The 12,500-nt window shown below is 48.7% G+C and overlaps 1 protein-coding gene across 11 annotated transcripts in view; it reads right to left on the bottom strand.

Moving 5' to 3' along the window:
- nrxn2a (neurexin 2a) overlaps positions 1–12,500 on the bottom strand; it is a 575,558-nt gene that overhangs the window by 41,539 nt on the left and 521,519 nt on the right. For all 11 annotated transcript variants that reach the window (XM_036523412.1, XM_036523417.1, XM_036523416.1 and 8 more), the window contains one exon: positions 6,181–6,352. In XM_036523412.1, the coding sequence (XP_036379305.1) occupies positions 6,181–6,352 (172 nt within the window). The remainder of the gene's footprint in view (positions 1–6,180; positions 6,353–12,500) is intronic.

Below are 12,500 nucleotides of genomic sequence, written 5' to 3'. Positions count from 1 at the left end.
GCTGAGTAAACAGATCCTATAAAAATGTAAACTGCAAAAATCACCCTGGATGAAGACAAGCAAATATACATAATTACTTATACTGCTACAGCCGCAAAGACTACTTCTACTAAGAGTAGGTTGTAGAACCCGGTTGTAGAACAGCACTTTGTAATTTTCAATGCAGACCAGTCGGGGGAATTAAAGGTGATAAATCCACACAGAGAAAATACATAAAGAAAAGCAGCAGAGAATACATTTCTGAATGTGAATATACATTTTTATACCTGTACTTTTCAGTTTGTATGCAGGTATACATAAAAATTGTTTACTGTAATAAAAATTGTTTCCCTGTCAGAGCACCTCACTGGCTTCCTGCAGGAATTCCTCTGGTGGGCTTCTGTTAGCTGCAGTGCTGGTGCTGGAATGGCCCTTCTGTGGATCATGCATGGTAGTAATGATCTCCTGTGGCAGGAACATGCTTTGTGTTGAAGTGTTCAGGTGTAAGTGGTTCCCTTTCCCACCATCACTGTGCTTTCCTGACCCCCCAAACCCTCTTACTCCCTCCTTCCTGTCCTCTAACTGGGCAGTGGCTGGTGAGAGGACCACTCTGGCTGCCAAGAGCTAATTATTCATCCCTCTGTCCTATCATCATGCCTGATATCTGCTAAGGGAACACCAGTCTGGGTGAGAGTGTGTTAGTGTGTGTGTTATTTCACACCCTTTGAAGCAGATCTTATATGACAGTATGGTATCACATCAGGACATCTCCGCTTGGAAACCAGCACAGTTCAAACAAAGTTCATCTGCATGATTCATTCTCTGTTCATCGCTGGGTTCCATCCTGCTTCATGCTAAATCTGTTACAATTTTAAACAGCTCTGTAATACACTCTCTGCAGGAAGACAACTGTAGTAAATGCAAAACAAACTTACTAATAACCAGTGGTCAGTGAGGACGTGCTGTGATCAAAACAAGATGACAGAAAAGAACAGTAGAAAGAAGTGCAGGATATATCTGACAGTGCCCCCTGTAGGACTGGAGGACCTCTTTTTCTTCTGCTCTGAAATGACCTGAGCAGCACTCAATGCCTGTCTCCTCTTTAAGTTAATGCTGCACTAACCTGCGTGTCTGGAAAGGGACTCATTTGCTTGAGGCTCCAAAGTGACACAATTACTTGGCATTAGTTATGACAAGCCAGTGAAGGAGAGAGGGCTGTAGCCGTGTCTCGCCTTTAAAGAGGGGGGATTGCTCAGGTGCTTTTAAGGTACACTATCTAGGTCATGGTGACCTGGTGTCACCTCACACTGTGGCTCTCTTCCAAAAAAACTATCCTCTACTCACTCTATACCCTCCTCACCCCCAACCCCACAAACAGAAAGGTCACACACATGCACACGCTCTCTCTCAAACGCGTGTGACAACACACACACACACACACACGCACGCGCGCATACACTCACACACCACACACACACTGACACACACACACACACACACACACATGCACGCGCACACACACACACACACACACGCATAGAGGCACGCATGCACACACACACACACGTATGCGCACACAGACACACACACACACACGCGCACACACACACACACACACACATGCATGCACGCACGCACACACACACACACGCATGCACGCACGCACGCACACACACACGCATGCACGCACACATGCACACACACGCTTGCGCACACACACACGCGCGCATGCACACACGCACGCACACACACACACGTGCGCGCGCACACGAACACACACACACGCATGCACAAACCTAAGTACTAAGTAAACCAAATTACTAAGACAAAGACAAAAGGAACGCTTAGATACTTTACTAAAGGCAGGGAAGATAACAGAGGGACATCATGTAATTACGGTGCTGATGAAGGTGTTGTGGTGGGTTCACTGCTGCTAGAACAGCACTGTTATGATAACAGGAGGCAGAGAGCGGTTATTATCAATGATAAGAAATTACATACTCCCACAATGCACTGCAGCAGCAGCTGTCACAGTAACTGATGGTTATCCTCACTGTAGACACCCTGGACGATCGAGTGACAGATGGCATGAAACCAGTGGACCTTCCGCCAAGACCACAGTGAGACCGCAGTGAGACCGCAGCGAGACCACAGCGAGACCACAGTGAGACCGCAGCAAAACGACAGCGTGGGTGGAGCAGTCTGACTCATGCAGCGGAGGGGTTGGCCTTGGAAACATTGCAGTAATGTGTTACTGACATGTTTGTAACGTATCCTATGGCCCTGTCAGACTTAGTCAGACCATCTCACAGACATGCCCTTTTCTCTGGCTATGCTGCTCCACATCTTGTCTCTACCCACACTCCTCTCTGCTCAGGTGTTTTTACTGAGCCAATCCCACACTTCTTCCACGCTCAGGTTTTGTCCTTCCCCTGACACCATCCAGCATCACATGGTCACAGGTTTCTATCTCCAGGTTAAGCCTCCAAGGGAGGCACTGTGGGTATACCCTTGGGCTAGGTGTTTAACCTGTATTATTTCAGTAAATATCCACAGGTATGAATGGATAACACCTGCTAATATGTGTAATGTAGCATCTCTATATTAGAAGCATTAGGGAGCTCCTGCCTAAATGTTCATGACGCTGTGGGACTGTTTCCCGAGTGAGTGGACCTCTCCTTGACTTGAGAAACAGTCCCACAACTTCATGAACATTTAGGCAGGAGGTCCCTAATGCTCCCAATGTGGAAATGCAAGGGTGACCACAGAGCAAACATGAGTGCGGGTGAGTGCTGTTGTACTGCTAGCACTGGGGAAAAAAAAAAACGCTTCTCTTTTGAAACAGGCTGCCAGGATCACTGTGTAGCACCAGCACTGCTAGGACAGGCCTATTCCCAGTGTGCAGCTGTGCACCGTATGGAACAAAAGTCATTTTCCAGCTATAACAAAGCTGCACAGAGCCAGCACAGAGCCAGCACAGAGCCTGCACAGGGCGGTGCAGTCCATGGCTCTGCACTCAGAACCATACGGTACGTTTCAGCTCTGCCAAGTGCTCTGAGTCAGGATTAAACTGTTGATCAGCATGATCAGTCAGCTTCAGTTATAAAGACATGCTATATCTCCATTGCTACATTGTGCATACAATGAAGCTGCTGGCAGCTGAAATGGGTTTCTTTACCACTGGAGAGATCAAATTTTCCCTTTTTGACTCATCTCAAAACCTCTACTGTCTCCTATCTACCTGTCCACTCTGCTGCACTCCTCCAGGTTTGGTGTGACAGAGAGAGTGAAGAATGGCACAGGGTAGGCAGCAGTAACACTGAAAATGTCTTCCTCTGAGCAACCACGGCGGGCGCACATTGAGACCCCAGGTACACAGTGCAGAGAGAGAGAGAGGGTTTCCTCATCAGGGGCAACTGAGCTTAAAAGTTCACTACAATCCGCCAGTGAGGAAAGGAGATCAGCTCCCCTGGTGGTTTATACCAGCCTTGGAGTGTTTAATCTCGCTGGATATTTATGGTAGTGGTAACAGAGGCAGGGGAGTGGGAAGAGGTAGCCTCAGGTGAGCAGGGGAGGTGTGGGGTACAGGTGAGCAGGGGAGGTGTGGGGTACAGGTGAGCAGGTGAGCAGTGGAGGTGTGGGGTACAGGTGAGCAGGTGAGCAGTGGAGGTGTGGGGTACAGGTGAGCAGGGGAGGTGTGGGGTACAGGTGAGCAGGGGAGGTGTGGGGTACAGGTGAGCAGGTGAGCAGTGGAGGTGTGGGGTACAGGTGAGCAGGTGAGCAGGGGAGGTGTGGGGTACAGGTGAGCAGTGGAGGTGTGGGGTACAGGTGAGCAGTGGAGGTGTGGGGTACAGGTGAGCAGGTGAGCAGTGGAGGTGTGGGGTACAGGTGAGCAGGGGAGGTGTGGGGTACAGGTGAGCAGTAGAGGTGCGGGGTACAGGTGAGCAGTGGAGGTGTGGGGTACAGGTGAGCAGGTGAGGTGTGGGGTACAGGTGAGCAGGTGAGCAGTAGAGGTGTGGAGTACAGGTGAGCAGTGGAGGTGTGGGGTACAGGTGAGCAGTGGAGGTGTGGGGTACAGGTGAGCAGGTGAGGTGTGGGGTACAGATGAGCAGGTGAGCAGTGGAGGTGTGGGGTACAGGTGAGCAGTGGAGGTGTGGGGTACAGATGAGCAGGTGAGCAGTGGAGGTGTGGGGTACAGGTGAGCAGGTGAGCAGTGGAGGTGTGGGGTACAGGTGAGCAGTGGAGGTGTGGGGTACAGGTGAGCAGTGGAGGTGTGGGGTACAGATGAGCAGGTGAGCAGTGGAGGTGTGGGGTACAGGTGAGCAGGTGAGCAGGGGAGGTGTGGGGTACAGGTGAGCAGTGGAGGTGTGGGGTACAGGTGAGCAGGTGAGGTGTGGGGTACAGATGAGCAGGTGAGCAGTGGAGGTGTGGAGTACAGGTGAGCAGTGGAGGTGTGGGGTACAGATGAGCAGTGGAGGTGTGGGGTACAGGTGAGCAGGGTAGGTGTGGAGTACAGGTGAGCAGTGGAGGTGTGGGGTACAGGTGAGCAGTGGAGGTGTGGGGTACAGGTGAGCAGGGTAGGTGTGGAGTACAGGTGAGCAGTGGAGGTGTGGGGTACAGGTGAGCAGGTGAGCAGTGGAGGTGTGGGGTACAGATGAGCAGGTGAGCAGTGGAGGTGTGGGGTACAGGTGAGCAGTGGAGGTGTGGGGTACAGATGAGCAGTGGAGGTGTGGGGTACAGGTGAGCAGTGGAGGTGTGGGGTACAGATGAGCAGTGGAGGTGTGGGGTACAGGTGAGCAGGGTAGGTGTGGGGTACAGGTGAGCAGGTGAGGTGTGGGGTACAGGTGAGCAGTGGAGGTGTGGGGTACAGGTGAGCAGTGGAGGTGTGGGGTACAGGTGAGCAGTGGAGGTGTGGGGTACAGATGAGCAGGTGAGCAGTGGAGGTGTGGGGTACAAGCAGAGGGTTGGAGGTGAGGCAGAACAGAGGTAAACAGGGGAAGTAAAGGGTAAGGGTAAGGAGTTGATGTATGAGGTACAGGTACAAGTGTGAAGTACAGATACAGGTAAGCATATGAGCTATGAACTACAGGTGAAGAGAGGAAATATAAGGTACAAGTAGAGGTTCAGAATTGCTTTATATGTCACAGGTGTTACATGGGGTATAGGCACAGGTAAACAGGTGAGGTATGGGGTATAGGCACAGGTAAACAGGTGAGGTATGGGGTATAGGCACAAGCAAACAGGTGAGGTATGGGGTATAGGCACAGGTAAACAGGTGAGGTATGGGGTATAGGCACAGGTAAACAGGTGAGGTATGGGGTATAGGCACAGGTAAACAGGTGAGGTATGCGGTATAGGCACAGGTAAACAGGTGAGGTATGGGGTATAGGCACAGGTAAACAGGTGAGGTATGGGGTATAGGCACAGGTAAACAGGTGAGGTATGGGGTATAGGCACAGGTAAACAGGTGAGGTGGTTCTACCTGCTGGGCCCACTCCCCCAGGTTCAGCGCTGAGACTTGAGGGACTGCAACAATCACAAGTTAATTTATTTTCAGGAAAGGAGGAGGGCCAGGCAAGCTGTGTGTGGAGTGCAGACTCCTGCAGGAAGATCTCCTTCCCAGCAAAATCAATGCCCGCCCAGCAGCGAGCCCCAGCCAGGCTGCCTGCATCCACTACTGCCAGAAATGCAAATCCATCTTCAGCAAGATGTACTCAGTGATGCGACTGGGGAAAACGTGTCAATTTAAGATATTAGATTGTTTATGCAATGTTTATCAGCTGTCGCCATGTGCACACTCTCCAAATGCTTGGAATGCTTTAAAAGCAGAGAGCACACTTCAAACATAATGGTGGAAGCACTGAAACATAAATCAATTTCCTCTCTGGCACCAGACGGGGATCTATCTCAAGTCTGACTTGCTTGCCAAGCATCCTGGAAACTGGACTGGATTTTTAATGTTTTTTGTGAATTTGATAGCTGAAAATAAATCGCAGTATCTGCTCCAGTGGAGGGGCTGGTCTATGCGCTCAGGACCAGTTTGCCAATTGCCAACGTGATGCAGATTTGGAGTGGTTTGGGGTCTCTCTCTCTCTCTGTGCACTCTGACCGGGTCCTCAGAATGTCCGGCCGCCGTGTTCCCCCAGCCCTGCCCCGCCCCCGGTCCCGTCCCCGCCCCTGCCCCACCCCCCGGTCTCCTACCTATGGGGTAGCGCTCAATGACGGGCTGGTTGTCCACCTGGAGTGTGGCATTGCCACCGCTGCGTGTGAAGCGCACCACATGGTACTTCCCGTCGCTCACCATCACGCCGTGCTCCTCGATGGTGATGTCATCCGTCCCCACGTTGAAGATCACCCCGATCTTTCCCCGTTCCTGTGGGAGGGACACAAAGGGGGGGGGTTATGCCTTTCCCAAGGGTACAATGCCAGTGCCCCAGTGGAGAATCGAATCAGCAACATTTTGGTTACAAGCCCTGGAGCTCACTGCGACCGTGCAGCCCATGCCTGGGAGAAGCACCGCAGCCCTTTCTCACCACAATGCACACCACACAAGGCGAGATGGAGGGGATGATTTATCTGGGTAAACTGGAGGATGACAGGCAGATTGGGAACCAGATGGGGAAGGCAGGAAGGACACTGGGGTTAACAGTCCTGCTCCTCTGAAGAGTTGTGGGATCTTTGATGACTGAATGATCCTTAATGAACGTGAGTCAGAACTCTGATTTAACGTTTCCTCTCAAAGATGGCAGCACCTGTGTGCTCCCTCCCAGTTGCTGAGGTTCTTCCAGCTGCAGTGAGATGCTTTAGCTGCAGCGTTTAATAAAAACACAGCTCTGCTTATGAAAGGACGATCTCACAGCCCTCACCCTTTAAAGGGCACCAGGAGCCATTCTGTGGAACATCATCAATTATGATTTAACCTTCAGATCTAACTGGGAGCTGGAAATTAATCTAAATTGGTTTTCATGACAGGCAAAGAGTCGATGTGGTGTGGTGTGCTCAGTCATGCTTACTGCACCAGGCGCGCAGCCGGTCTGCGGGCTGCACAAGCGTGATTTATAAAGGCTTTTTAGGTCTAACCAAAAGCTTTCGCTGGGTTTCATTTCTCACAGGACCACCCTGGGTGCCATTTGTGCCCCTTTGGCCTCAGCATGTCTTGGCGTTGAGAGAGTGCTCCTGCAGCGGGTTTATTACTGAACTCTCACCCTGCTGCTCTCTCAGGGCCTGGCTCTCGGGAAAAAGGTCAAATCCATTTGCAGAGCCGGCCTCTCCGAGGAGCTGCGCGCAGCTGGGGGACCGTGCTGAGGAACACAAGAACATAAGAGCGCGATCGGGGGGCAGAGCAGCAGCGTGAGTCACCTGACCCCAGATCAGCCCCTGCCACTTACAGCCCCCAACCCGAGGTGCTCTCCCATTGGCCCCCGGCCACACACACAGCCTCCTATTGGTCCCTGGCCCGACTGCACAGCACTGTTGCCTCAAACACAGTTTCCTATTGGCCCATTGTCAGACTTTGCTCCACCAACAACAGGAGTGTCAATTTACACTTAGTTCATGTTGACTAAACTCTACCACACAGAGCTAGTGTTGGAGCAGAGCTAACCGTAATAAAGGTTGCAGGCTGTAACCCTGGAAGAGGCCCTTCTGTCATACCCTTGATCGAGGCACTTAAACTCAGCGGGTTCACTTAAAACCTCAGCTGTGTAAAGGGATAGTACATTACATCCTAAGCTGTTTGTGCAGCCCAGGACAGGGTGTCAATTATGTAAAGGGAGATCTTAAAAGCTTTGTAATCTAAACTGACTTTACACAAACTTTCAGTCTGTCAGAGAACCACTGCCATTCTGGTCCAAGGAAAGTGAAATAGGACCAGAACAGTAAAGCATCAAGACATAACACAGACTTGTCATGAAGAAATGTTTCTCAGACCTGACCTTACTTTGTATTGTTACACACTGAATACCACTATGCTGCAAACGTTTGGCTCTTTGTATCAGATGCTGGTTTTTGGGAATGTGTTACCTCTAACAGAAAGAATCAACTAATTTGAACCACTTAATACAGCCATGGAAATGAGTATTCAGCTTTATTCATTAAGTGATGGTTAAATGGTTAGCAGAGAGTGATGAACTCTTGAATGGGGCCTTAAATCAGTGACTGAACAGCTATTTAAGAGTCAAGTGGAAACTAAAATTCAGCCTCACTCAGTCTGATGAAGGGGCAGATATTAGTGAAATATGTTGCATAACCAACTTCACTTTTTTATTCTATCAGTGCAAACACACCTCACACAGCACAGTTCTACTGCAAATGTATGGAAGACCAAATTCCAATCAGTATTCAGCTAGCAGTGCAATCAAAGCTAATTAAGAGAAAGCTCAGCTGGAACAAAGGACGTAGGGCTGAAAAAATAGTGTCATAAAAAATATTACACCGCCCTCTGCATTCAATATTACTGTCCAAACCTGTGCCTGTGAAACGCTCGGCTCTTACCCTCAGAGAGGATCCGTTTTTTCTAAACTTCCATTTAATTTCCTATCGCAATCATTTTTCTATAGGATATAAATACACACCATTAAGGAAAAATGCACAGACAATTTGAAGTTATTTACGGAGAGATTAGCATTAGTGTTCCGCAACATTAGAGTCCCCTTCTCTGAGCAGGGGAATGTATCCACCCCATCAAAGCATGGAGCCTTCGGGATCTGTGCTTTTTAAAGATGATTCCTGCACTGCAGTAATGACATTTTAATGGCTATTCCCTAAAGCTTAATATCGCTGTATAAAGAAGCCTTTCATCTCCGTGGGGTGATCGGGTGTTCTGTGCGGGGGTGAAGCGGGGTGGGGGAGGCTAGGTGTTGCAGGGAAAGCCGCTTGTTGTCCAATTTGCAGACTCTGAACACAACTATTAAAATTACGGACCCTGGTATACATAGAAAAAAATAAAAAAAAATTGTGAAACACCATTAGGCCAAGATCTTACATCAATGAAACCTAACAAGGGTTCTGTGCAGCTGTTTGTCTTGTTGATCTAATTCTATAGATAGGCTTGCAAAGCTCATTCTCTGCAGCATTTATCTGGTCCTCTGTCATATTGTGGCAGTATGATTTTGGATGCATATAAAAAATAATGTAAGACAATGCATCAAGGTAAATATTTTTCTGCACTTGTAGTGGTGTCAGCAGTGAGATGGCTTATGAATGAATGAATTGGGCATTTATTATTTACAATTTAAGTGCTTCAAAAAAGGGACCCTGGGGGCAAAATGGGTTGGGAAATTCAAACAAGTATAATCATAGCCTGATTTCAATAACACGCTGCAGGAGGCAGACCACTCCGACTCACACATTTCAGGTGAAATGAAAAGCTTCAAGATCCTTTGTGCCCTGAGGTGCTCATAGATCCAAGCCCTGCACTTCGTGGCTCATCTTCTTTTGAAGATGTCAAGATGTGTCTTTTTTCCTTGTTCCCCTACTCCTGTATAATCTCTCCAAAATGAAAGGAGAAATAGCATGCCCTGGGAACGCTTGATTCAGGCTCTCTGAGATGTGGAGGGAAATCAGATACCTGCATCAATAACACCCTCCACACACACGCACGCACGCACACGCACATGCACACACCTACACGCAAATGCACGCACACACACGCTCATACACTCATGCATGCATACACACACACACACACACACACACACACACTCAGCATAGTGCCTCTGTCCTTTGTAAAGCTGCACTCATATTGGGGGCCACAAATGACAGGGAAGAAGTCATTGTTTTTCAGGGAGGATTGATCTTCTGTGACAGAAAACTGCATCATTTTCAACAGAGAGGAAAATGCTTTTATTAGTGACTTTCACCGATTTGAGCCACTTACATCAAACAGATGAGTGAATAGCTGTTCAGCTTTTTTAACAGTTGAATGTGACCATAAATAACAAGGATCACTGTGAAACTCTGTGTGTGGTCCACAACTGTAAGAATGCACATGAGTACTCACACTATGCAAGTCCCTCTGTGCAAGCCAGCAAAGATCTGATGCAATGACGTAATCTATTTTCGATTCATTTCACTAAAAGGAATATGATGTTATAGCAGTGCACTTCCATTACACACACAAACTGGCAATGTACTGTCGTGGGTTAAGAAAGTAGTTTTGTAATCAGATGGCTACAGGGCTGATTCCCTGCCAAAGCACCCTCCAGCAAAGTGCTTGAACATGAATTGCTTCAGTAAATATGCAGCTGTATAGAGTACTTCCAAAAGTAAGACATGTAATTTGTGTCCACTAAAAAATAAACAAGACATTACAACTTAGTGGAAAGCTGGGATTCTGTGGTCAGCCTAGTGATGCTTGTGTTTGTGTGTACTGTATATCTGAGTGTGTGCCTGGCTGTGTTGGATGTGTGTGTGTGTTTATGTGAGTGCCTGTATTGTATGTGTGTGTGCGTGTGCATGTATTGTATGTGTGTGTGTGTATTCTGTGTGTATGTGTGCATGTGTGTCCACGTGGTGGGTATTGCACGTGCTCTGTCTGGGGGGAATTTTGTCTGTAAATCTGTCTTCCTTTTGTTGCTAATGCAGGAACACATAACGCCTCCCTCCCAAAAGCATAGAAAAGGCTGTGTCTGTGTGCCATACCCTGGATTTATGACCCGAGCTCAGTAACACTTTTATTTATTTATCGGTGCATTTATGTCTTCACAAAAGCATTTCATGGGGGTTGAGCTCCGTCCTGCTGGTGGGGGTGGCTGGGGGGTATTACAGGCATTAATCAGGGGTTTGATTATGCTTCCATGTTTTTATTATATGCATTATTCCTTTGCTTAGCAGATGACCTTGTGCAGGCAGCTTCCATAGCTTACATTTTACATTCTATCACTCATACAGCTGGGTATTTATTCAGGCTGCACACGCCGCTCAAGGACACAGAAGCAGTGCCCTACCTGAGATCTGAGCCAGCAACCTCCCGATTAGTAGTCCAGCTTCGAAGCCAGACCCCCACAGATTCACAGTTTGACTGTATATTTTTTGCTATAACATATTATGAATGCACTACCAGATGCATGAAAGCACAACTGATTTAATTATTTTTAATGAAGAGAGGAGAGGTGATGAATTTTTGTTATAAAACCAGCAAAATGCATAAACCTGGATAGTCAAATAAAACCATAAAAACCTAGGATTAGTGTGTCATCTCCCTGGAGGGAGAGGTAGAAAGACTGAGCCTTACTGAGAGCTCTCTTCTCCTGAGCTGCTCTTCAGGGCGGCTCCAGACTGCTCTGGGGTGAAGAGCTATGATTGCTGTCAGTCTGAGGGATCGAGAGACCAGCAGGATCTCACTCCGAGGCGGAAAGGGCTTGTCTAAAGTGCATCTCCTCCAAGAATTCATTTGTATGTGCTCGCCATAATCTCCACCAGTCACCTTGAAAAGTTGCCTCCTCCCTAATGGAATTTTCTCCCTCTCTCTCTCTCTCTCTCTCTCTCTTTTTCACTGTATTCTCATCTCTCCCTATCATTTGGTACCTCTGAAAAACAGGAATGCGACTAACACGCAGGATCACATCACATTACGAGACAATCCATCAGTACGCTGCGGATAGCAGAGTCTGTCTGCCAGGACGAGCTCCCTGCTTCTCGCAGCAGCAGCTGCCAGCAGACACGATCTTTCTGCTGTGTCAGTAACCCGCAGGTGAGAGTAAAGTGCTCTCTGGTAGGGAAGCAGGATCTTCCCGCAGACAGGAAAGGGGGTTCTGTGTAAGGAAGAGGGGAGGGAGAAGAGGTGTGAGAGCAGGAGAGGAAGAGCAGGCAGGAGGCTTGAAACTGGAGGAGGTGGGGCTCGGTGGAAGAGGAGGCATGACTTTGAGCATGTAGGGCGGGGCTTAGAGTCAGTAGGGTGTGGTCTGGAAGAGGAGGGTGTGGCCTAGAGCACAGCTGGCTGAGTGGCTCACAGTTCAACCAAGCTTGCTGCTTCAACCGGCTGTCATAGAGGTGACAGGCCTACACCTCTCTGAAACGCAAAGGCCCAACAATCAGGCCTTTCACCAAGAGCACCCCACAGTGGCCACATCACCTATACACCCCCTCCCTCCCCACTCTGATGTCATGGCTGTGTGAGCATGCGACAGGCCTTAAATGGGTCAGACAGTGAATAGCTCACTCTGGAGCAGCACCACACCGCTGCAGTGATACCGGAGCAGCTCCCCTCAGGTCCCCAGGGAGGCAGGTGGGCTTCATCCCTGAGTAACACTGTCTAAAAATACCGCCATATTGAAACGATCATGCTCACCACCCCTGCATGTGACATCACTCTCTTTGAAAATTTGTGAAGAAATCTACTGAAATAAAGGGGTAAAAACTGTGTATTTAAACACACACTGTAGCCCTCTTTATCTTCTGTTTGCTGATAAGGTGCTGACATGCCAAAGTTTGTTACCAAACCTCTTCTGTGGCACAGGGTGTTTGTAAATAGCAAATCATGCAATAAAATGAGTAAGCTCTAGCTCTTTGTCTGGAAAAAT

The sequence above is a fragment of the Megalops cyprinoides genome, chromosome 3, assembly GCF_013368585.1.
Source record: "Megalops cyprinoides isolate fMegCyp1 chromosome 3, fMegCyp1.pri, whole genome shotgun sequence".
Lineage (NCBI taxonomy): Eukaryota > Metazoa > Chordata > Actinopteri > Elopiformes > Megalopidae > Megalops > Megalops cyprinoides.
This window is presented reverse-complemented; position numbering and strand designations above follow the sequence as displayed.